At 44.4% G+C, this 24,408-nt stretch overlaps 1 protein-coding gene, 1 long non-coding RNA gene and 1 pseudogene across 2 annotated transcripts; 1 reads left to right on the top strand and 2 right to left on the bottom strand.

Moving 5' to 3' along the window:
* Positions 1-1,584: 1,584 nt before the first annotated feature.
* TMED2 (transmembrane p24 trafficking protein 2) lies at positions 1,585-10,897 on the bottom strand. The gene is made up of 4 exons (XM_047827094.1): positions 10,718-10,897; positions 9,053-9,245; positions 5,959-6,066; positions 1,585-3,098 (listed from the first exon to the last, which is right to left on the bottom strand). The coding sequence occupies exons 1-4, from the start codon at positions 10,895-10,897 to the stop codon at positions 2,974-2,976; spliced, it is 606 nt and encodes a 201-aa protein (XP_047683050.1). The 3' UTR covers positions 1,585-2,973.
* A 4,320-nt stretch (positions 10,898-15,217) lies between these two features.
* On the bottom strand, positions 15,218-16,600 carry LOC125149328 (40S ribosomal protein S24-like; annotated as a pseudogene).
* A 735-nt stretch (positions 16,601-17,335) lies between these two features.
* Positions 17,336-21,941, top strand: LOC125148807 (uncharacterized). Its single transcript, XR_007145699.1, has 3 exons — positions 17,336-17,493; positions 17,662-17,779; positions 21,459-21,941. It is a non-coding gene; the product is annotated as an uncharacterized LOC125148807 (long non-coding RNA).
* The last annotated feature ends 2,467 nt before the right edge of the window (positions 21,942-24,408 follow it).

Consider the following 24,408-nt stretch of genomic DNA (forward strand, 5'->3'; position numbering starts at 1 on the left):
CTCATTCGTCCACGCACACATTCATTTGGCAAGCTTTTACCAACCACCTGTTACATGCTGGACCCTGTCAACACATAGCTGTCCCTGCTCCGTGCACGGCTTGCTCCCTTACATGCAGCAGGTCTTTACAGATGTCATCTCAGTGATGCTTCTCTTTCCTAATCACTAAAACCGCTCACCCCGCTTTATTTTTCCTCCATGGCACTTGCCTTTAATACGCCGATTAATTTACATATGAGGTTCGTCTCCTCCACTGAAAGGTAAACCCCACGACAGTGGGAATTTTTCTTTAATTTGTTTAACCGGTGGCTACAAATGATAGCGCAAAGCAGTCACTCAAATATTTTGGGGATGGATAAACGGGAATATGCAGTACTCCTACAGACTCCAGTTATCTCAAACTAAATGAAGTGAAAGATAAAAAAGCTAGAGGCAACGTCTCCACTGAAATAGGATCACATCACAAACAAAATACCTTTGACAACTGTTTTATAAAACAGGATTTCCAGGGGCACCTGGGTGGCTTAGTTGGTTAAAGAGTCCAACTTTGACTCAGGTCATGATCTAACAGTTCGTGAGTTCGAGCCCCCGGTCGGACTCTCTGCTGTCAGCACAGAGCCTGCTTCAGATCCTCTGTCTCCCTCTCTTTCAAAAATAAACATTAAAGTAATAATAATAATAATAATATAATATAATAAATACATAAAATGGGACTTCCACAGTTCTGAAAAACAACCCTGAGGGAAAAGGCCTTCTTGCATTTGCATTTGGGGCTCCACTTACTAATTTTCAGATCCTTAGATGCTTTCCAAGCCTGTTTCCGTATTTCCAAAATGAGGATTAGGATAACACCAAAAGTAAGGGCTGTTTTGAGAATAGATGAGATAGACCACATACAGGGCTTAGCAGACTGCCAGTGTTCAACAAATGGTAGTTTCTTTTATTATTTAGCAGGCCCTTAGTGTAATAGAGGAAGAGGAACAGTTTCTAAAAGCAGTGATCTAGTTTTTGATTCCACCAATGAGGGCCTTGCACAAATCACTTAATTCTTCCTAAATTTATTTCCCACATGCATAAACCACATACTTGAGTGAAAAAAAAAAACTCAATTTTCTCCAAATGAAAAAATATTTAAGATGTTTACAATGAATCATCAAAGAAACCACACAAAGAAAGCTAATATTGGGTTCCTACTTATGATCCTCAAGTTTATAAACCTAAGAAGTGACAATTTGGGGTGCCTGGGTGGCTCAGTCAGTTAAGCATCCAACTCTTGATTTCGACTCAGGTCACGATCTCACATGGTTGTTCATGAGTTCAAGCCCCACATCGGGTTGTCGCTGACAGCATGGAGCCTGCTTGGGATTCTCTCTCCCCCCGCTCTCTCTCTGTCCCTCCCCCATTCACTTGTGTAATCACTAGAGCTCTCTCAAATTAAATAAACAAACATTAAAAAAAAGTGACAGACATTTATCAGGCATGATAACTCAGAAAACATGAACGTGCGTCATTTGAAATATGAATAGAAAGCTGGTACTTTAACAAATGTTATTTAAGCATTAATATGAAACAGAATACTAAGACTGTTTTTAAAAAGAATTGTTTATTTACTGAACCTGGGGCAGATTAGATACACAACCAATTTTAAATGTACATCTTTTAATTCAATTTTGAAGTGTTTTCACACACACCCAAAAAAAAAAAAAATTGGAGTTGCAACAGCTGTCTTAAGGTAAAATACAGTCACCCTAAAACTGTTGCAGTATTTTCACCCAAGGTTGAAAAGTTGTTTATCCTGAACATGAAAACCTGTAACAAATTTAAATTAATTATATAAAACTCGTTACTTGTAGTTTTCCCCTTGCAAAGATCCAAAAAAAATGTACAAGTAACTAACATACATCAGTCACAACATAATCCTGGATCACCCCCACACCACAACCAGATGCGCCTTTAATTTTAAACCCATCATCAGAGACCAAGAGAAAGTCATGTCATTTTATACAAAACTCACATGTGCCAAAAAATAGAGACCCAAGAAAAACAAAAACAAAATCCTAGTACTGACAGTGATGTTCAGTACCCTAATTAAACAGTGGCCAAAATGCCACTGATCAAAAATAAAATAGTGGCTGTATATCACTGCAATGAAATCCAAGAGGCTTTAACCCTTTGGCATCAAAAATCCAGATTTTTCCAATTGCATGAATGCACACTTCCTACATGCCAAGAGTGGAGAAAGTGGGTGTGCCAGCACAGAAAGAAAAGAGCTACCATTTGCTGCAACACCCAGAGAACTGACTTTAGGAGAGACTTCTTACAAGGTTAGGCAGAAACCAAAAATGGTTATTAGCTGCTTGTGTCATCAACCTAATTGGAGGTGATTGAGTCCTAGGTTCAAAATACAAATTTAGGGGGGGAACACGTTGTTGGGGAAGACTTATCTTCAAAGCAGAAACAAGACAGACAGGTATAAAAGTAACAACCCGGTAACACCCCGGTCAGAGCGCTGCCAACAGGCTGAGTGGAAAATGTCAAGATTCAGACTTGTTTCTCCTAAGGACTCAACAAAATGAATCTTTAATGACTTGAACTGCAGGTAAGGGATCCAAAGTCATTTTAGTGAAGTACTATCCGTAAAGTACTTGTCTGAACAAACTGCATTTTATCATGAAAACAAAAGGAAAATAGATATAACAGGGACTATATGCCTGTATTTCACTTACAGTGTTTGAGTTCTGAAAGGCCTATATAATGGAGGCAGAATTCAAATAAGAAATTATGCCAATCAAGTGTCAAATTTTCACTATAACCTAAAAAGGTGTTTTCCCCCAATATCTATTAATCACAAAGAAACATAAGCTGTGAATGTACAGTTCCGAAAATAAAGATGTAGCAACTAATGACATTATTATGACCAAGATGTTTGGTAAACAGTGAATTATGATTTTGAGATCATCAGGAAAAGGCTTTTTAAACAACCCTCCGGACTTCAAAAAATCTCTTCAGGTAGTAGATCTGTCCCAATGTCATGGCAACTAGAACAAGAGCTTCAAAGAAGGACCAAAGGACCACTCTGCTGTTTGTGTTGTCGTTGACTGTGAGGACAAACAAACAAATAAAATTTAACACCAAAAAAAAAAAAAAAAAAAAAGGCACAAGCATCATAAATCATCCTAGTCTTTAGGGAAGGAATATTTTGCACACCATTCAGAGTACTCCAAGTATTTTTGTCTTTTGTCCCCAAGCAACTCAACAAACTTAGAAGCAGAAAATTTTATATTTATATGGGACCTTAAGGATTCATGGGGTATGGTCAAGCCTGTTCCGCTTATCTATGGGGAACAGAGGGGAAAAGTGACTTGCCCAAGTGACTTTAACCTCTAGGGTTAAAACCCAATACAACCTTCTTTCTCCCTCCCATTAAAATATTCCTACATTATAATCCTTTTTGCTGAATCAGAAAACGGACTTAAAAAAAACTAAGAGATTATTTCAAGATCATACAGTTACCCAAAAAGCACTACCTACCAAGTCAAAATGTGTCAAAGTGACTTTTTCCTTAAACACGTATTTAACAAATATTGAGCATCAATGATGCACTTGGCAGCTGTTCCAGATGCAGGAGGTTTCTCAGTCTCATGGACCACTACTAGCGCTTACTACCAACCTGGAACCAGTTTCATGATTTACCCCACTCTTAAGCTAAGGATCCCATCCTTAAAGTAACAGCCATGACCACTCTTTATTCATTTATTCTGAAGCTCAATCTATGTCATATTCTTTCACATTTTCCATCAAATTCTACAGCCTTAATTGTTTTTAATTACTAGGCAGTTTCTGATTTTTCTACAAATGGCCAATACTAAAAACAATTATAATTAGCAAGACAGTAACGTATAAATCAGCTGAGTGCATGTTTTTAGATATATGTGTATCATTTGTAAAACACTGACTAAAATTAAAATAGCTAGTGGACTGACAATCCCTCAAAAAGAAGTGAAAAGCAATGGACGAGTTCCCAAAAAAGATAACTTAGCTACTAAAAAGTGTGGCTTTTTTCCCCCAGAGTGAGAAAAGACACACACCCAAAAACATTATTAACTAGAACTCTAAAAAAATCACCCAAGCTAAAATTTTAGTACTAACCATGGCATGAAGTTTACTTCTGCTGAAGACTTAGTAACCAATATCTAGCATACCTGTGAATGACTAGCTTTTCAAGATTTGTGTCTGAAAGGGGAATGGCTGAGTCAACACTTCAAAATATTAACCAATCATGTAAAAAGAAGTATTTCTCTCTCCCTTCACTTCGCTTAGAAAAGTGTGTATGTAAGACACTGTCCTCACACTACTCACACATCTGCCAGACCTAGAAGATCTGTTATCATCCCAACACTGCAGTAGGAAAAAAAAAAAGTCTCATTACATTCATTTCCAAGGAGCAAGTGCTACAGGGAGATGTACAAAAACCAAACAACATCATGGGAACTATTTGATTTGCAAAAATAAACAGAATGCCTAAAATTATATTTGTCAAACAAACACAGGAGCATCTCCGCGCAAATAAGGTGTGAAAGAATAAGGCTGGATGTCTTCTACAGACCAGAAGACAGGTGCTCCCTCTGGCTGCCGTGTTCCCAAGAACTTCCCATAACCTTGAAGCCGTCAGGTCTGAACTGGTTAAAACAAAAAGCAATGAAAGCTCTTGGACCTCAGACTCTGCTCAGTGTCCTTCTCATCCCAGAATGGGCTGGCCCCTGGTGGTCAGCAAGGTACTCAACAAATAGGTCCCTGCCTGGTGAGGGCGAAAAGGTGGTGATCCCAGAGGAACAGACTATGAGTGGAGGCAAAGAGAAGGAATCATGCTGGAAGAGGCAGGGGTGCATGTACACAAGCCTTGGCCCACCTCACGCCCCAATCCGTATCAGCGAAAACAGGGGCTCCATATCAGCGAGAACAGGGGCTCTCACTTTTCCAGCCTGTTGTGGTTTTTCATTACTCTCCCATACAAGGGCAAAGTGTGTGCTCTAGGTCCTGAAGGCTCATTTCCATATGTGGCAAGGAGAGATGGAAGAGGGAAGGGGGAACACAAACCACGCCTTCGAGAGGTTCAGCCTGTGCCCACTATCCCTTAGAGTCACTCTTCTCTCCACTCCCTACCCCAACCTCGAACAGACTCCTGACATAAAGCACTTGGCATTCACAGACAAGCTTGCTCCCATGCGGTCTACCCCCAAGAACTATTTGGAGGATAAAAAAACACCGAACCATAGATGTGGACCTGGATCTAAGATATGGTATCTGGTCTGTGTGTCAATATGGTACCTCTTAATTTTACATGCAAAAGCATAGCACAGTGCTTAAGGCTACATCATGGGCTTTTGCGACTAAACATGGGGTTCCTTCCAGCCATCACTGCTTCCACAGACAAATATACTCCCCGTCCCCAGTTTACAAATTTAAGAACCCAAGCTGAGCTTCACCTGGTGGCTGCCTAGATTCACATTTTAGTGCTATTTTACCTACATTAAATGTTCCATGTTAGGGAAAAAAGCTAACTCTCAGCATATAATAATAATATTGGCACAGAAATTTCAAAACATGTGATTAAAAACCAACCATTTCACAGTTTTCTTTTCTGCTTTAGGAAAACTATCACTGAATATTCCTTAGCTGACCATAGATTCTTTAAAACTCTTAAAAGCTCATGCTAAATCTTCGCAGCATTTTTCACTTTAGATTTAGTGTCCCAATAATAAACTAGTCCAATACAAAGCTCTACAAACATGTACTCAAAAGATACCTTTGCATAGGTGCTTTTTTTAAGTCAAGGCTTTAGTAAGATAATGTTTGTAAAACATTCACATGAGGAAAATATAAACAAGCTGTTGAGAAATACACCTTCACAATTTCATGGCCACCAAACACTGCTGCAAAGTGACGGCATTAACTTACTCGCTCTGTGTATCCTCTCCCGGACTTCCATGTACTCCTGTTCGTGTTTCACAGCTGTCATTGCCACTGCCAGCTCATTAATCATTTCTTCTAGCTTGTTCTGGTGAGCTACAGAAAAATTTGAAAACAGATTGGCACATATTTAGCAATCTCCTTTTGAAAAATACTTTTAAAGCAATAGTCCTCAAAATATTCCTTAGAGAAGCCATGTAAAAGGTGTTTAGAAATGGCTCAGACATCACTTTGGACAATTTAATTCTCAAAGCATTTTTTAAAGTTCATTCCCAGTACAGAAACCTCTTTCAGGGTGGGAAACATACTATGTAATACTTACTAACTAAGGGAGAACAGTTAACCCTAAGAAATCTCCTCTAATGAATTGTTGCTAAGTTCACTATACTGACTGCTAACTGAAGGGAAAAAAAAAAAAAAAAAGACGGGGCGGGGGGGAGAACAAAATATAAAACAAATTCCTAATAATCCTATAAATAACAATATTTAAACTAAAATAAAAATCTATGCCTTAGAATCATATAACTCTAATGTTAAGAGCAATAGCATTAGAATCATATAACTCTAATGTTAATTTAAAAGCAGCATCAAAACAGACTTTTAATCTCAATGAAGCTGAGTGTAGAAAAACCTGAAAACATTCTCGAAAAAATCCACACCAAAACTCAAACATTCTTCTATGAAACTCAAAGCAGTAATTTCACTACAGTGGGGAATGCCAGGCATTGTAAGAGAAAAAACAAGCTCACAACTGCACAAGGTTTAAAATCAGGTATTCTTTTTAGCCAAAAATGAATACAAGGTGAACGGACAGTTCTGAAGAATAAGTGTATGCTTCTAGATAGTGCTACGGTGTGACAATGAACAAAACAGTTAGGAAATAAATATATACCACAAGAGAAAATTCCCACTGGAGGGCCCCTCCCATATTAAGGTAGTTAGGTTGGAATCTCCAATCATCCCTCTCTAACTTCACTTTGAAAGCCCCAAGCATGATGTGACCTTAGGAGCAGGGCTTCTCATGAATGGCACTGTTCACATTTTGGAGCAGAAAATTCTTTGTTGTGGGGGGCCTGTCCAGTGCACTGTAGGATCTTCCATCCAGCCATGAGAATCAAAAATGCCTCCAGATAGGGACACCTGGCTGGCTCAGTTGGTAGAGCATGCGATTCTTGGTCTCAGAATAGGGAATTCAAGCCCCACGCTGGGCATGGAACCTACTTAAAAAAAAAAAAAAAAAAGTCTCCAGATATTGCCAAATGTTCCCTTGGGGGGCAAAAACTGTCCCTTGCCTGAGGAACACTCCTTTAGAGTAAGGTTTGATTTCACAGCTTCCATTCGTCAACATTAACAAAAGCAAGGATTTTAAATATTATGTTAAAGGATTATTTAAGAATAATTTAATACTCACATTCCTCAACCAATATTTTCTAAATTTAGAAAGGACCAATTTCCAGAAAATGAACAAGCACAAACCCCTTCAAAACTCCTCATTCTCCTTGGGTTAGCCAAGTTCTACGCCGTAAGTGGCCCCGAAAAGCAAGCACAAGAATTACTAAGTAGTAGGATTCTCTAAATTCTACAGATTTCAAAACCTAACAAATACTTTATTTTTTTAATGTTTATTTATTTTTGAGAGAGAACATGAGCATAAGAGGGAGAGAGGGAGAGAGGGAGAGAGAGAGAGAGAGAGAGAGACAGCATGGGCATAAGGGGAGGGAGAGAGGGAGAGGGAGAGGGGGAGAGGGGGAGGGGGAGGGGGGAGGGGCGGGGGGGAGGGGGAGGGGGAGGGGGAGAGAGAATCTGAAGCAGGCTCCAGGCTCTGAGCTGTCAGCACAGAACCTGACATGGGGCTCGAACTCACAAACCGTGAGATCATGACCTGAGCTGAAGTTGGACACTTAACTGAGCCACCCAGGCGCCCCAACAAATAACTTCTTTATGATGTAAGTACCCTACAAACTGCTTAATATCTAAAACAAATATTATCACGTTAACACTATGAAATGTGTTGCACTGCTAGTTTCCACAAATCCTGATGTACACCGTGCCCCCTCCCCTCCAAAAATCCAAATGTGCTGGTTCTTGGTAACCAATTCCTCCAAAAGACTCAATTCAGGGTTTGTTGCTGGTCAGCAGAGAAATATAAATCAATCTAACTGCAACATATGGCTGAAAGAGCCTTTCTCACCATATCTAGACACAGTTTCTAGAACTGGAATTCACGTCCAACCAAATTCAAGTTAGAAAACTATAATAATGGTAAAAACAAGCCAACGAAGTACTCCCTAAAAGTCAACAGCACCATTTGCCATCAGCTATGTTTAATTAAGACTTTTACTCCTCCAGTTACAATTGAATCTTTTCACCCTCAACATTCATCTAAAAGAAACAAAGTATGATGTTACTACTAAAATGTCAATCCCTATATTTCCAATGCCATTAATTTAAAATGACCTAACCTGTACCTCCCATCATCCAAGTAAAAACCACAGAAAACAATCAGTCTAAAACTCTAATTAGTTGTAGGGGTTTTGTAATTAAGAGAAAAAACACTCTCATGCGAACAAACAGGTTAGAATGAAGGAAAGCAGAAATTAGCAGCCAACAAAAATGCGCAAAAAGACAGGATGCTGCCAAAAGACAATCTACCTACCATCCCAGGTATCTCCACCACCTAAAGAAAAGTGTAAAATATAAACACACACAAAAATAAAACAACAAAATTTAACCAAACTAGTCATGTATAAATGAATAAACAACAATGTATATACCAGGATTAGCAAATCCACACAACCACCTAAAGCACACACAACCTACATGCTTACAAAAGCACAGAATGACTAAGAAAAGTTGCAAGAGACCGTTGTGAAGAACTGAAATATAAAATTCCAACAATTTATTTTTGTTAAGTAGGAGTCCTGGAGAAATAAAAAGTATGTATCACAAAAGCTTTTGGTTTTAAAGATGGTGAATGAGCCTAGAATAAGAAATCAAAATAACCACTCCGTTCAGATGAATAAAAACGTACACAATGTTAATTCTTAGAAGGTGATAGAAGTCTTCTGAATGTTCAGCTCACCTTCTGTCTCCATGTCTTGTCCTTTGGGGGCCTCCCCAATATCAATGGTGAACATCACTATTTTTGGAGTCATAGTAGACATCCTATTGCTGAAACAAAACTTGTATGTTCCATCCATGTGAGCAGCAAATGTGTATTTCCCACTGGACTCTCGGTCTCCTTTATAAATTCCTTTATTATCAGGCCCTGTAATCTGGAGGCAGGAAAGAAATGCACATCACAAAAGATTTAAAACCATACTTCTCCGTAAGTGGTGTTGTTGGCAGTAGGATATTTGCTAAGAAAATTTAACTTTCGCTTAGTGACAGTAACGTCTTTGGGCTGCGGTCTCGCACTTATGAAACAAAGCTGGACTCGATGGCTCTCCAAAGCACCTTTCAATTCTGAGTATGTACGTTTCATCTGTCCAACCTAAACGTCAACTCCTCAGAAACAGAAGAGCACCTTACACGTTGTCTCCAACTGGCCTGTATCACCAACACACCTGCAAACTCAACTACTAACACCAAAACATGAAAAAATATCTTTAAAACTAAAAAATCTGAGCAAGCTACATTTCTAGGTTTCCCTAAATGATGGCTGCAAACCAGTGTAGGAATCTGCTTTATCTGAGATGCCAGAAGGCTTAAGAAAACGACTAGACTGGAAATTAAGGGACCCATGTTCTCATCCATCTGCTACACATCAGCGGTTAGGCTTCGGTCACCCTAGTTCCTCTTAGAAAGCGTGCAAAATCTGGAGACTGGAATAACTGACCTTTAACGTCTTAACTAATTTTATCAGTCACTCCTTCCACTATCCCCTTATTTTTGGACTTCACTCTTACTGTGTCGTTTGTGCCCAACTCTGCTGTTCACTGCCAGATGGAAAATCCTAGAACCCAATTAATCATGCTAACAGTGAACTTAAGTATTACTTACATCTGGTTTCCTAAATAAATAAATAAATAAATAAAACGCGAAACACTCTTTTGGCTTTAAAAAAAAGGGGGGGGGGTAATAGGAGGAAATTCGGGGACCGCTAGTTTCCTAAAATAATTTCCTGTTCCTCCAGATACTTTATCTGTAATCATCACGCCTAAAATGAATGGCCCAACTCCAGCTTTCCCCTAGCCAGAGACGGCAGAAGGAGGTATCTGGAAGTCTGCATGAAAACAGGTTAAACACTGAAGCTGTTTCTATGAAAAATAAAGAAATGCACAACGCAAACGTCTGCCTAGGCTCCGTCAGGGGCACTCGCTTTACTTTTTCCAACACTAATCCGTAACACGACGGAATGCAGCTGCAGACCCAATGAGACCGGCCCTCGGCTAGCCGCGACAGATTAAGCGTCTCCTGGGCCCGGAGCTGACACGCGGCGCCTGGTCGACGAAGCTCAGCGACAGGTTCCACGGGGAACCCGCCGTCCAAACTGAGAACGCAAAGCAACTAAGCGACGGCTCCGTATCCGCGGGGCATCCCGGGGCACGGAATCCCGGCGGGCCGCGGGGGAAAGGGCCGTTAGGGGGTCGCCCGGGCGGAGGCCAGACGGCGGCCCGGGCCCCTCCCAGCGCTCGGACAGCGGCCTCCACGCCCCGCGCCCCCGCAGACCCAGCGCGGGCCCCAGCGCCTCCAAACCCCGAACCGCCGCGCGACCCCGCCTCGGCCGCGGGCAGCGCGCCCGCACCTCCACGTCGATGTCCAGGAAGCCGCCCTCGGCCACCTCGAAGATGAGGCCCATCTTGGTGCCCGAGGTGACCCGCTCGAAGAAGCACTCCTCGGCATGCGCGTCGATGCTGACGAAGTAGCCCGAAGCCGTGGCCAGAAGAGCGGCCAGGAGCACCAGCAGCTCGGCGAGCGTCACCATGGTGGGGCTGGGGCCGAAGCCAGGACCGGGACCGCGGCCTCCAGAGCCGCCGCCACCGCTGCCTCCTCAGCCGCCGCCGCCGCCTCTGCTCCGCCCCTTCCGGCTGCGCCACCCGAGGGGGCTGATGCGGGCGCCGTGGATTGGCGGGCGCCGGCAGCTGCCACGTAACGGACGCACGGCGGCCGCGGAGGGACAAGGCGGCTCCGCGCACCTCGAGCCTGGATGGTGGCTCTGAAAGGCCAAACATCGTTGTCCCCACCATCATCCCTTTCGCGCGCAGGCTAAGTTTCACGTGGACCACACCAGAAAGCGACAGTATCAGGAAACCTCCCGCGCCCGGTGCGACGCCCTAAGATTGTCTAAAGAGATGGCGAAAACTTTGGAGGCAGCAACAGAAGTAAGAAGTAAAGGGAGATGGGGGCTGACGCCAAGGGCTTCGAGATTCTCTGTTGCCTTCCCCTTGCCACCAGGGACTCGCCAACAAACTCCAAACGAGTCCCCAGTTTTCCACCAGTTTGATCCAGTTCAGATGACTGTTAACCCCCTAGATGACGTCGGGATCATTTCCATCTAATTGTTTTGCTGTTGTTTAAGATTTTACTTTTTTAACTTTTTTTAATGTTTATTTTTTGTTTTTGAGAGAGACAGCATGGGCAGGGAAGGGGCGGGGTGGAGGGAGACACAGCATCCCAAGCAGGCTCCAGGCTCTAAGCTGTCAGCACAGAGCCCAATGTGGGGCTCAGCGTCACGACCGCGAGATCATGACGTGAGCCGAAGTCCCATGCTTAACCGACTGAGCCACCCAGGTGCCCCAGATTTTATTTTTTTAGGTAAACTATGCACCCAACATGGGGCTTGAACTCACAACCCAGAGATCAAGAGTGGCACGTTCTTTGGACTGAAACAGCCAGGTGCCCTACCACCTAATTGTTAAAACAAAAAACACACCGACCATCGCACTGACACGTGCGACCGCTCCCATTTAAGGGAAGAAATGATACTCTCTGATTCGAAGAAGCCTCCTCCCCCTTTTCCCCAAAAAAAAACACCCACGTCGGCTTGCATACCAGCCCCTTCTACCCTAACCCCAGAAACCCTTGCCTTGAGTCCTAATTGCGAGAAGGTGCCTTCAGAGCACGAGCTCCCCTTCTCCGTTCTCTGGCCAATGAATGAATTACCTGCCTGCCATCAAATACCGTCTGGTTACTTAGCCAACGGAATTAAGCAGGGAAAGCACTTACCGCTTGGGAAACACCCTAATCCCACAGAAACCTACCAGAAAGGATGGAGATGGGAGTAGACTGGGAAAGGGCACAAGGGAACTTCCTGGGATTTGGGAAAGTTTTATATATTCACATAGTATTTTTATACTTAAGACTAATACACTTTGGGGCGCCTGAGTGGCTCAGTTGATTAAGCATCTGACTTTGGCTCAGGCCATGATCTCACAGTTCATGAGTTCCAGCCCTGCCTCAGGTTCTGTGCTGACAGCTCAGATCTTGGAGCCTGCTTGAGATTGTGTCTCCCTCTCTCTGACCCTCCCCTGCTCGTGTTCTGTCTGTCTGTCTGTCTCTCTCTCTCTCTCAAAGGTAAATAAACATTAAAAATAATAATAATAGGGATGCCTGGGTGGCTCAGTCAGTTGAGCGTCCAACTTCAGCTCATGTCATGATCTCACGGTTCCTGAGTTCGAGCCCGGTGTTGGGCTCTATGCTGACAGCTCAGAGCCTGGAACCTGCTCCAGATTCTGTGTCTCCCTCTCTCTCTGCCCCTCCCCCCACTCATGTTGTCTTTCAAAAATAAATGTTAAATAATAATAATAATAATAATAAAGACGACTGCACCTTATTTTACTGTATGCATATCATACTTCAACTACAAAAATATTTTTTACCTGGTTCAAATCCTCCAAAATTGGAATTCTGTCAGTTTCCCAAAGTGCTCCTGCCACATCACGCCCCCTCAGTTCTTGCAAGCTGCTAGGACAATTTTCTGCACTTTGCTGCCAGATCATCCCTCAAAACCCAACCCAAATGTCACCTTTTTTCTTCTCTCGAATGTCCCTAGACATAACCTCTGCCACATAGCAGCCCTGTCTTCTGTGTTGGCGATGCAGATTTGTGCAACCGGGCTACGGTTGTTTGCCAGTCTGCAGCACTCCTGTGGCACAGTCTTGGCACGCGTATGCCGTGCTCGCAGAGCCTATCCCGGGGCCACCAAAGACCCCATTCATGACACTAGGTGGAGTGTGCTGACCTGACCTGGCGCTGGGGAGACCTGGCGGCTTACTCCAGTTTCGCACATAGCTGTGTGACCTTCATTATGTCCCATCAGCTTTGAGCTTCAGTTTCCTCGCTTGTAAAAGGGGGAGGACACCACGTCCACCACGCGCCTTGCTCATCTAGTGAAGTTATTAAGAGGATCAGATGGCGTCCCGTATGTGAAGGTGCTGTGCAAATTTGAGGGATTTTTTTCTTTTTCTTTTTCTTTTTAGGGATTATTTCTTGAAAGACCATCAGGCAATAGGGGGCAGTAGTGGCCCAATATCCAGTTTCCCCGCTTCAGGTGTCAAAAAACAGGTGCAGGGCTTCCTTGACTGAACTCAAGAGCTCTAGTGATGTCCCCTGACTCCCCGCTCTCCGGACTGTGTCAAAGGCCCTGCTTGTGCTGGCAGGTCAGTTCTGTTGTGTTATTCTGGGAGCCCAGAGCCTGTTCCCTCCAGCCTCACTAACCCACTTATATGCCTCTCTTTCTCTGTATTGAAGTTCTTCCTGCTTATAATACCTACAGTAGTTTCCTATTAAAATGAATTAAACTGGGGCGCCTGGGTGTCTCAGTCGGTTAAGCAACCGACTTCGACTCAGGCCATGATCTCACTGTTCCTGAGTTCGAGCCCCATGTCAGGCTCTGTGCTGACAGCTCAGAGCCTAGAGCCCGTTTCAGATTCTGCGTCTCCCTCTCTCTCTGCCCCTCCAACCCCCACACTGTATCTCTCTCTCCAAAAAAAATAAACATTAAAAAAAATTTTTTTAATGAATTAAACTGAAACAGGTTTTTTGACTTCCCAAGCAAGCGAACTGTATAGAAAAGTGCCAAGAACAATTCTGTTTTTATCTAGAAATTAAATACATTAATTTTCACTTTCAAACTGGTGAAATATTCTAATTCCACTTACCAGGGACTTAAAATGTGGACATTTATCATCTTGGTGGACCACCCTGAATTATATATTGTTGGATTTTATAAAGTAAATCAGGGGACCCAAATTCAAATGCCTTCAGGGATCAGGCAGTTTATATGAATGAGTGAAGGCACCCCAGCTTAAGGCAATAGGGAGTAGGAAGGAGTGTGGCAAATTGGAGCATAGATGCTGTATCTAAATACACTTGGCTCCAGTGTTTGAAGACACAGTGGTGGCCAAACCAAAAATGCAGCCAGAAGTCATCTGTGAATTTATTTTTTTATATTAGAAATGTAATTAACTGTGCTATCTAAAAATCAGAAAAGAGACAAAAGTAACTCCAAACACAGTACCATAAACTAATCACTTATCAACTACTTGGCATAGTTCCTTCTTTATAGAGGGTTTTCTTTTCAGTGGCATAGCCATAAATTAGTCATCAAGTGTCTTTTGACATTACTTCAGGATCTGAAGACAGGCTCTCAGAACTTGCCAGGCCCACCCACTGTAAATGTACACTTTTATGGTCCTCAGCACAGACTGGCAGGTGCTCGCATGCCATGGTGTGTGTGAACGCATTCAACACAACAAACAGATGGCTCATAGCCGGCACTTAGTAATATATGATGAAGGACGAATGAATCTCTCAACTCAGGTCTGGCCCAGAACCTACCAGGGGGTTATCAGTAATCAGTGAGGTGCAACAAAAAATGGGTCCTGTCCTCCCTCCCTTCCTTCCTTCCTCCCTTCCTTCCTTCCTTCCTTCCTTCCTTCCTCCTTCCCCCCTTCTTTCCAGCTTTACTAAGGAATAGAAATATAATTCATGCCATGAAATCACTCTCTTTTTTTCCACATAGAAGCTCTTAGTGTATTAACCCTCACATGAAAAATCTGCACAATCACCACAGACAAAATCAATGCAGAATCTTTACTCCTTTTTTTTTTTTTTAATTTTTTAATGTGTATTTTTGAGAAAGAGCAAGCGAGTGAGCATGATCGGGGGAGGAACAGAGAGAGAGATAGAAACCCAGAATCTGAAGCAGGCTCCAGGCTCCAAGCTGTCAGCACAGAGCCTGACATGGGGATCGAACCCATGAGCTGTGAACCAAGCGATCATGACCTGTGCGGAAGTCAGACGCTCAACCGACTGAGCCACCCAGGCGTCCCGTAATCTTTACTCCTTCTGTAGTCCAATCTCCAGCCCGCTGTTCACCAGCACCAGCATCAGCTTTTGCAGCGCCCCTGACTTTCTTCATTCCTTCTTGCATTCTTTCCGCTGTTCTCTTGAGGTCTTTTTGTTCTCCAACAGGCCAGGTCTTGCAAGTCTATGTTTGGGTTCATGTATCTTTACACCCCCTAAGGAATCATAAATCATGCCAAAGCCAGTTGTCTTGCCACTGATGAGGGACAGGAGCAGAAAAATGTTCACCTTTAGCCCAGAAGGGTGACCTATATAGCCTGCACAGTTTTGATAAGCATCAGGTAAGAGAGCTGCTTGCTACATACTTAAAGGGTCTCATGACTGCCTGTGCATCTCATTGATAGTTCATACCGAGCTGAATGATAAGCACCAGAGAAATCTTGCAAAAGTAGTTTTACGAGTAGACATTCAAAGAAGACATTTGTGACCTACTCCCTGCACGTCCCCTCCCCCTTCAGCACTAAGCATATAACCACCAGCTCCATACAGCCAGAGTGCAGATTTCTCTGCCCAAGGGTCCTGTCGCCGTGCTGCTTAAATAAACTTACTAAGTTGCCCCGGAACACGTCTCAGTAATTCTCTCTTGACTGCCTCTCTCAATGATCCTGCAACAACACTGCCAAAATTCGTTCTGAATCCAAATACAAAGATAACATCTGTTGTGGTCTTGTACATTTTGGCTAGTTTTTCTTGAATTTCTTAGGTACTGTTGCTTTCCAGGGTGTAGAACATCGATGACCATTTGTTTCCGTAAAGTAGTCAGTCAGTCATGAACTTTCCGGTCCGGATAGTTATTGTGTCGTTCACGGTGGTGGCTGAGCTCCAAGCGGCCAGGGGGGAAAAAGAGCAAAATCACCTTTTTTTTTTTTTTAATGTTTATTTATTTTTGAGAGAGACAGAGTGCGAATGGGGGAGGGACAGAGAGAGGGAGACACAGAATCCGAGGCAGGCTCCAGGCTCTGAGCTGTCAGCACAGAACCCCACAGGGGGCTCGAACTCACGAACCGTGAGAACATGACCTGAGCCAAAGTCTGACGCTCAACCAACTGAGCCACCCAGGCGCCCCGTGAAATCACCCTTTTAATGTGTACGGTCCAGTGGTTGTTAGCATATTCAGAATTGTTCAACTATCACCTCTGTCCAATTCCAAAATATTTCATCACCCCTAAAAGAAACCTTGTACCCATTAGCTGTCACTCCCCATTTCCCATTTCCCCCAGCCCTCCTGGCAACCACTCATCTATTTTCTGTCTCTATGGATTTGAGGTGAAATCGTACAATCCGTGGCCTTTTGTGGCCAGCTTCTCTTACTTAGCACCATGTTTTCGAGTTTCTTCCATGTGGTACTTCATTCCTTTCTGTGGCTGAATAATACTGCATTGTGTAGACGGACCACACGTTGTTTGCCATTTGATGGACGTTTGAGTTTCCACTTTTTGACTATTGGGAATAATGCTGCTATGAATGTTCACACACACATTTGTATATGGACATACGTTTTCAATTCTCTGGGGTATATACCTAGAACAGACAAAATAAATCCTTTCTGCTTGGAATCAGAAGCTTGTTGAGCGAGGGACTAGGAAACCAGATTAGAAATTGAACAGTTGCATCCATCAGTTCTCAAAAGCTGGCAAATTCTAAACAGAATAACAAAAGGCTGTTTCCACAGAAAGGCTAGCTCAGCTTTCTGCTGTCTGGGTATGAACACTCCCTTTCCCTTCTGGTCCCACGGAAGTCTGTTTTATAATTAAGGAAGAATAAAGGAGACTAAGGGATTTTCTCTCATCAGTATTTTTTTTTTTTTTTCATTTTCAGTTTTAAAATGTCACTTTGTTGGGAACAATTTTCATAGAGCAATCAGAAGTGAAGATAAACATAACCACATTATCACCACTTAATCAGATCAGTCCTTGCGGGAGGGCGGGGGAGGGGGCTCCGTGTTAGGCTTCTGCGCATTTGATCTCAGACCCAGGCAGCCCTCTCTGCCCACCCCCGAATCACGAGGAACTACATCTCCCAGGCTCCCTTGCAGTCCGCTTCCTGGTAGGTTGGGCCAGTTGCAGACCCTGACAGAAGGTCGGAAGGTGGAGGAAGGAAGAGGCCACAGCATCTGTCTCCCTCCGCTTTGGGAAGCAACTCCGCTGTATCTTCGAGTGTCCAGCCCCTCGGAAGTTCCCGTTGCCGCTGGGTGGTCCTGGATCCTGGACTCTGGTAATTGCACACTTCCCTTCATCCCTTCCAGTCCTAACTGGAATAGCGGCTTTCTGCTGTTGCTAATCTGTGGCTCCTCTCACCATCCCTTGCTTGGCTCCTATCATCACCTGTTGTGACGATTTCAAAACATATCTACAAACCCTTTGGTCCCCCTCCCTTCAAAAGGTGCAGCCTAATTCCCCTCTCCTGGACCAGGAGGCAGAACTGGCTTTGTGACTCACCTCTGTCTAGGAGAATGTGGCAAATGTGACAATGTGTGACTTCTGATGCTAAGTCATAAAAGGTATTGTTTCTATCTTGTGTGTGTTTGTTTGTTTGTTTGTTTGTTTGTTTTTTGAGAGAGAGAGAGAGTGCACACACGAGCTGGGGAGGGGGCAGAGGGGGAGATGGGCAGAGGGGCAGATGGAGAGAGAGAGACTCTTAAGCAGGCTCCGCGCTGAGCACAGAGCCTGAACCAGGGCTTGATCCCACGACCCTGGGATCATAACCTGAGCTGAAACCAAGAGCTCAAACGACTGAGCCACCCAGGCGCTCCCTACCTTGTTCTCTTGACTCACTTCCTCTGAGGAAGCCAGCTATCATGTCATAAGGACACTGGAGCTGCTCTGGGAAAGACCCATGGGGAAAAACTAATGCCTCCCCCCAGCAGCCATCAAGCACACCATCCTGGAAGTGGCAGCTCTGGCCCCATTTAAGCCCTCAGATGAGAGCAGCCCTTGCCAATATTTTGACTACAACTCATGAGAGACCCTGCATCAGAACTGCTCAGCCAAGCTGCTCTCAACTTCCAGATCTGCAGAAACTACAAAAGATAATAGTGATTGTTGTTCTAAGCCACTAAGTTTTGGGGTGCCTTGTTGCACAGCAGTAGATAACTAATGCATATGTCTAACCAATTTCCAGCATTAAAACCTTTCCATTGGAGAGGCCCCTGGCTAGCCCCGTCGGTAGACCATGCAACTCTTGATCTTGGGGTGTGAGTTCGACCCCCACATTTGGTGTAGAGAGTACTTAAAAATAAAATCTTACAAAAAAACCAAAACTTTCTATTGGAAAGACCTAGAATGGATTCTGTTTTCTGACTGATACAAACTCCTGTCCTGAATTATAAACCAAATGTAAAATTAACATCTGTAAAAATGAAAAGTCTAGGGGCGCCTGGGTGGCTCAGTCGGTTAAACGTCCGACTTCAGCTCAGGTCGTGATCTCGCGGTCCATGAGTTCGAGCCCCGCGTCGGGCTCTGGGCTGATGGCTCAGATCCTGGAGCCTGCTTCCGATTCTGTGTCTCCCTCTCTCTGCCCCTCCCCTGTTCGTGCTCTGTCTCTCTCTGTCTCAAAAATAAATAAACGTTAAAAAAAAAAAAAAAATGAAAAGTCTAGGGGCACCTGGCTGGCTCAGTCAGTAGAGCATGTGACTCTTGATCTTGGGATTGTAAATTGGAGCCCCATGTTGGGCATAGAGATAGATAGATAGATCGATAGATAGATAGATAGATAGATAAATAGATGGGGGGGTGAGGGAGGGAAGGAGGGAGAGACGGGGAGGAAGAAAAGAAAGAGAAAGGAAAAAAGAAACAAAGAAAGAAAAAAAAGGAAAAAAAGGAAATGTCTAAATGGGAATCTGCTAGTGAATTTGAAGGCCTGGTCACATGACCCTGGGCCCCTGTGGTAGGCCCTGCTTGCACACGGGGAACAATACCCGGAAGTAATTAATTAGAGACTAAAGGGGGTAATCCAAATAGAAAATGCTACAGGAAAACAGAAGAGGGGCATTCTTGATGGTAGAATCCAGGGGTGAGGAAGAACAATATTTAAAGATTTGGGAAATTAAGTGAAAAGAAAAGGATAGTCCAGATCATGAAAATGAAACTGAAGTATTAAAAAGAGAACATTTTAATTTTTTTAATGTTTATTTATTTCTGACAGGGGTGGGGGCAGAGAGAGAGGGAGACACAGAATCTGAAGCAGGTTCCAGGCTCTGAGCTGTCAGCACAGAGCCCGACACGGGGCTTGAACTCACGAGCTGTGAGATAATGACCTGAGCCAAAGTCGGATGCTCAACCGACTGAGCCACCCAGGTGTCCCAAAAGAGAACATTTTTAATATCAACTTTATTAGATGACTATATTTATACAGTGTGAGGGAGTACTACTGACTTCCTGGTCCCAAACTAAACAATAATGTATTTGTTTGTTTGCTTGCTTGTTTGTTTGTTTATTTATGTGTGCTCAACATCCATTCTCCCCTCTGTAAGAGTACCTCACTTGTCCACTGGGGATTCCTTTCCCTCCTGTCTTATCCAGCACCACTCAGGTAGACTATCCCTACCCTCTGGCTCTAAGCTTGACCAATCAGCATAAGTACAGGGATTGGTCCAGGGATAGGTATGTGTCCCAAGCTGAGCCAATGATATGCAATGAAAATGCATTGAATTTTCTGAAGCTATTGGTAAGATTTAACCCTAGAGGTCCTGGAGACCACCTTTGCCACCATGTGTGGATAGCCTGCATGAAAGTGACATCAACATCATGCAAATCCCAAGCTGAGGAGCAGAGAATAGATATCAGATGCTATTGCCATCAGAAAGCCCCTGGATCCAGCTATGCCTGAAGTTCACATCCTGGACTTCTTATTTACATAACTTTTTCACATAAGCCACTTTGAAACGTGAAAAAGTTTTTGTCAAACTCTGGAAATCCAAAATAAAAGGCATTAGAACTACAGGGATTTTCCCCGTGTGTATTTGGAGATGCTCATGATAAGCAGGCTCGATGCTATAAATGCTTTAAAATAATTTAGGTCAATTAATTAGCACCATGGTTTAGATTTTGACAGTGCCTAAGGAAAGACTGTGTTTTCAAAGACCAGCTTATGGGCTAGAAATATTTTTTTTTCTTTTAGGTTTTTTTTTTTTTAAGTAATCTCTACACCCAACATGGTGGGGCTCCAATTTACAACCCCAAGATCAAGACTCACGTGCTCTACAGACTGAGCCAGCCAGGCGCTCCTAGAAATGTAATTCTTAGCCCTGTCACTCATTAAGAGGTACATACTCAGCTCCTTTCTGGGAGTGTCTTTGCTTCCTCACCGGTAATACAGAGTAACATCTACTCAGGAAGGCTGTTTGCAGTCTGCTTTGCAGACAAAGTGAGCTGCTCTTTGTCTGGGTTTCCATAACATTCTCAAGTGGTTCTATCATCGTCCTTATCTGGTGTTATTTTTTATTATTCAAATATAGTTTATATGCCACACAACTTACCCATTTAAAGTATACAGTTCAATGGTTTTAGTTATACTCACAGAGCTGTGCAACCATTATCATGATGAATTTTTAATTCTTTTTTCTAATGTGTATTTATTTATTTTCAGAGAGAGAGAGCTCGAGTGTGCACAGCGGGGGAGGGGCAGAGAGAAGGAGACAGAGAATCCCAAGCAGGCAGCGCTGGCACCACAGGGTCTGCCACAGGGCTTGATCTCATGACCGCAAGATCATGACCCGAGCCGAAATCGACAATCAGACGCTTCACCGACTGAGACACCCAGGCGCCCCCGTTATTTTTCTAATTCTTTTTTTAAAAATTTTTTTTTTTTTTTTCAACGTTTATTTATTTTTGGGACAGAGAGAGACAGAGCATGAACGGGGGAGGGGCAGAGAGAGAGGGAGACACAGAATCGGAAGCAGGCTCCAGGCTCTGAGCCATCAGCCCAGAGCCCGACGCGGGGCTCGAACTCACGGACCGGGAGATCGTGACCTGGCTGAAGTCAGATGCTTAACCGACTGCGCCACCCAGGCGCCCCTATTTTTCTAATTCTTAAAGATTAAGAGTTCGTGCAGCTGAAAAGCACAAAGGTAGCAAAAAAATCAGGCACAGTGTGGTCCAGTTGCTCAGGTTACATCACCAGGATGCGGTTTGGTCTCCCGTGTCTGAGCCCTGCTTTCCTTCTGTCACCTTCTTGCTCAGGCAGGCTGTCCCCAAACCACCGCGAGATGGCCACCAGCAGCCTCAGGCTTCCAGCCGAGTTTTGCATCAACCACATGGGAAGAACAATGAACCGAATGAAAAATTACCTTTTCTCAGAGGTCCAGGAGGAACACCTGGGTGGCTCAGTCGGTTAAGCGTCCGACTTCGGCTCGGGTCATGATCTCGCGGTTCGTGGGTTCGAGCCCCGCGTCGGGCTCTGGGCTGACAGCTCGGAGCCCGGAGCCTGCTTCGGATTCTGTGTCTCCCTCTCTCCCTCTGCCCCTCCCCACTCATGTTCTGTCTCTCTCTCTCTCTCAAAACTAAACATTAAAAAAAAAGGAAAAAGAAAAGAGGTCCAGGAAAAGTGTCATGGAATGTCACTGGACTGTCTGAAGTCAGTCCCTGCCCATTCCTGAGGCAACCACTAGGCCCACGGGTTGGCTAATGCGGGCTGGTCAGGCCTGGGTTTCTCCTTCCCAGGAACCGGGGGGGTGGGGGTGGGGTGGGGGTGGCGGTTCCCCTGAAGAAGACCAGAAAAATGGGGTGGATCCTAGGAGGGGAAACAATACATGTGCCCCCTCCAGTCACTGGCCTGTGAGCTCCTCGAGGACAGGGACTTCTGCCCTAAGTTATCTTTGCACTCCCAGAGCCCCTGCTGGGTGACAAAGCTAGCCAATGGCTGCGAGCTTCCTGGCTGGATAAATCCCTTTTCCCTTTTCCCTCTTTTGTCCCACTCTCTCCTGGAGTCTGGTTCATCTCCCAGAAACAAGAAGTTCTGTGAAGAGATAAAGATTCCTACAAAGTGACCTGGGCTTTCAGAGGAACGTACTGTTTTTACCCCAGGCACAACAAGAAGGCAGAAATACCTCCGAAGTTCCTCAGTTAATGAATGGATAGGCAAAAGGTGGTCTATCCACACAATGGAATACGATTCAGCCATGAAAAGGAATAATGCAGTGACCCACACTATAAAGCAGATGAACTTGAAGACATTATGCTCAGTGAAAGAAGCCGGTCACAAAAGACCAGGTATTATACGATTCCAGTTACGTGAAATATTCACAATAGGTAAATCCATAGAGACAGAGAGTAGATTAGTGGTTGCCTCGGGCTGTGATGCGGAGTAGGGAGGAAACGGGGAGTCACTGCTAATATTTCTGTTTAAAACAATGTTTCTGTTTAAAACAATGAAAATGTTCTGGAATGAGATGGGGTGATGGTTGCATGTAAATACACTGAAGATCACTGAATTGTACCTTTAAATGTGTGGATTTGAAGACATGTGAACTATATTTCAATAAAGTTGTTTAAAACAAACATGTGCCTGGGTGGCTCCATTGGTTAAGGGTCCCACTCCTGATTTCGGCTCAGGTCATGATCTCACAGTTTGCGGGATCGAGCCCCACGTCAGGCTCCTTGCTGACATCTCAGAGCCTGCTTGGGATTCTTTCTCTCCCTCTCTCTGCCCTTGCCCGGCTCGTGCTCTCTCTCTCTCTCTCTCTCTCTCTCTCTCTCTCTCACGTACACTCTCTGTCTCTCTCAAAATAAATAAATAAACTTAAAAAAAAATAAGCACACACAGGGAAGTTTTCAATCCACCAGGGTATGGTCCAGAAACAGCTGGGCTGGCACAGCTGGGTGAGATGGCAAAAAAAGCAGCCAGAAGCTGTGACTTCAGGATAGGATCATGTTCCAAAGCTAGTTTTCCCCTAGCCCGATTTCCACCATGAATAATATCAAACAACTCTCAAGGCTTTGAGAGAGAGGAGAGCAGTGCCTGACATCCAGGAGCTGGCCTGGCCCTGTCAGCTGGCCTCCGTGTTCTCCCGTTGAAATAACAATTTCACAGAACATCAACATCAGACAAGGCCACCTCGGAACCACCATAAAACAAGACAGAACACGAACATGGTCCAGGCCACGAAATACCAAACATCTCCCCTTCTTGGCTAATAGCAGTAATGGCTGCTTCTTTACCAATTACAGCCTCAGCCTGGCTCTACTGTCCTCTGGATAAGATTTGAGAGCCCCGGGCACCTGCGTAGCTCAGTGGGTCGAGTGTCCGACTCTTGGTTTGGGCTCAGGTCTTGATCCCAGGGTCGTGGAGTCGAACTGATTCTCTCCGTCTGCCCCTCTCACCCGCTTGTGTGCTCTCTCTCATACATACATACATAAGATTTAAGAGCCCCAGGCCTAGAATTATCCCTGCTTCCTAACAGCACCGCTCCAGGGCAAAACTCCTAGATCCTTAACTCTCCCCAGAATCACCCAACCAAAGCCCGAGTCCTGTAATCAGTTCTTTCTAACACCCTGAGTTCTCTTACTGAGACACCCCCGCAGTTGCGCAGGGCGTCCGGTCTCCCGCGCTGTAATGAGTAATAAATCCAATTGTCTCAACTTCTAGTGTGTTCCTGGTGGTCTTTGGCAGGACATCGACGGCTTCCAAACATCTTTTTATGTGTGTATTTGATACCAAAGACAGCTCAAAGGGACTACAGAGGTCAATCACACGCGCTCTGGCTGTGGACAGACCAGGCTGGAATCTCAGCTCAGCCACTTACTGTGTGACCCTGTGGCCGGTTCATTCACCTCTCTGAGCTTCAGTTTCCTAAGCTACAAAATCACGTCATGCTTCTGCTCAAAAACCCGACAGTGGCTCCCAACATCATTCAGAATTGAGTCCATACAGCGTATCCTTCCCTGCCCCCGCCCCTCCGCTCTGGTCTCTATCGAGGCATTTCCCCTTGCAGAGACAGTCAAGCCCACCGACCCGCTTGCCGGCCCTCTATCTCCACCGCACCAGGCACACTTCTGATTCAGAGGCTCCGCGCTTCCTGTCACCTCCTGAAGGAAAAGAGCACCCCCCTCAATCCATCATCCTCTAAGCCAGTGGTTCTGAGCTCAGGTGAGCCGCAGAATCCCCCAGGGATATTGGTAACATTACAAAGGC

This window comes from Prionailurus viverrinus, chromosome D3, assembly GCF_022837055.1.
Source record: "Prionailurus viverrinus isolate Anna chromosome D3, UM_Priviv_1.0, whole genome shotgun sequence".
In the NCBI taxonomy this organism is placed as follows: Eukaryota; Metazoa; Chordata; class Mammalia; order Carnivora; family Felidae; genus Prionailurus; species Prionailurus viverrinus.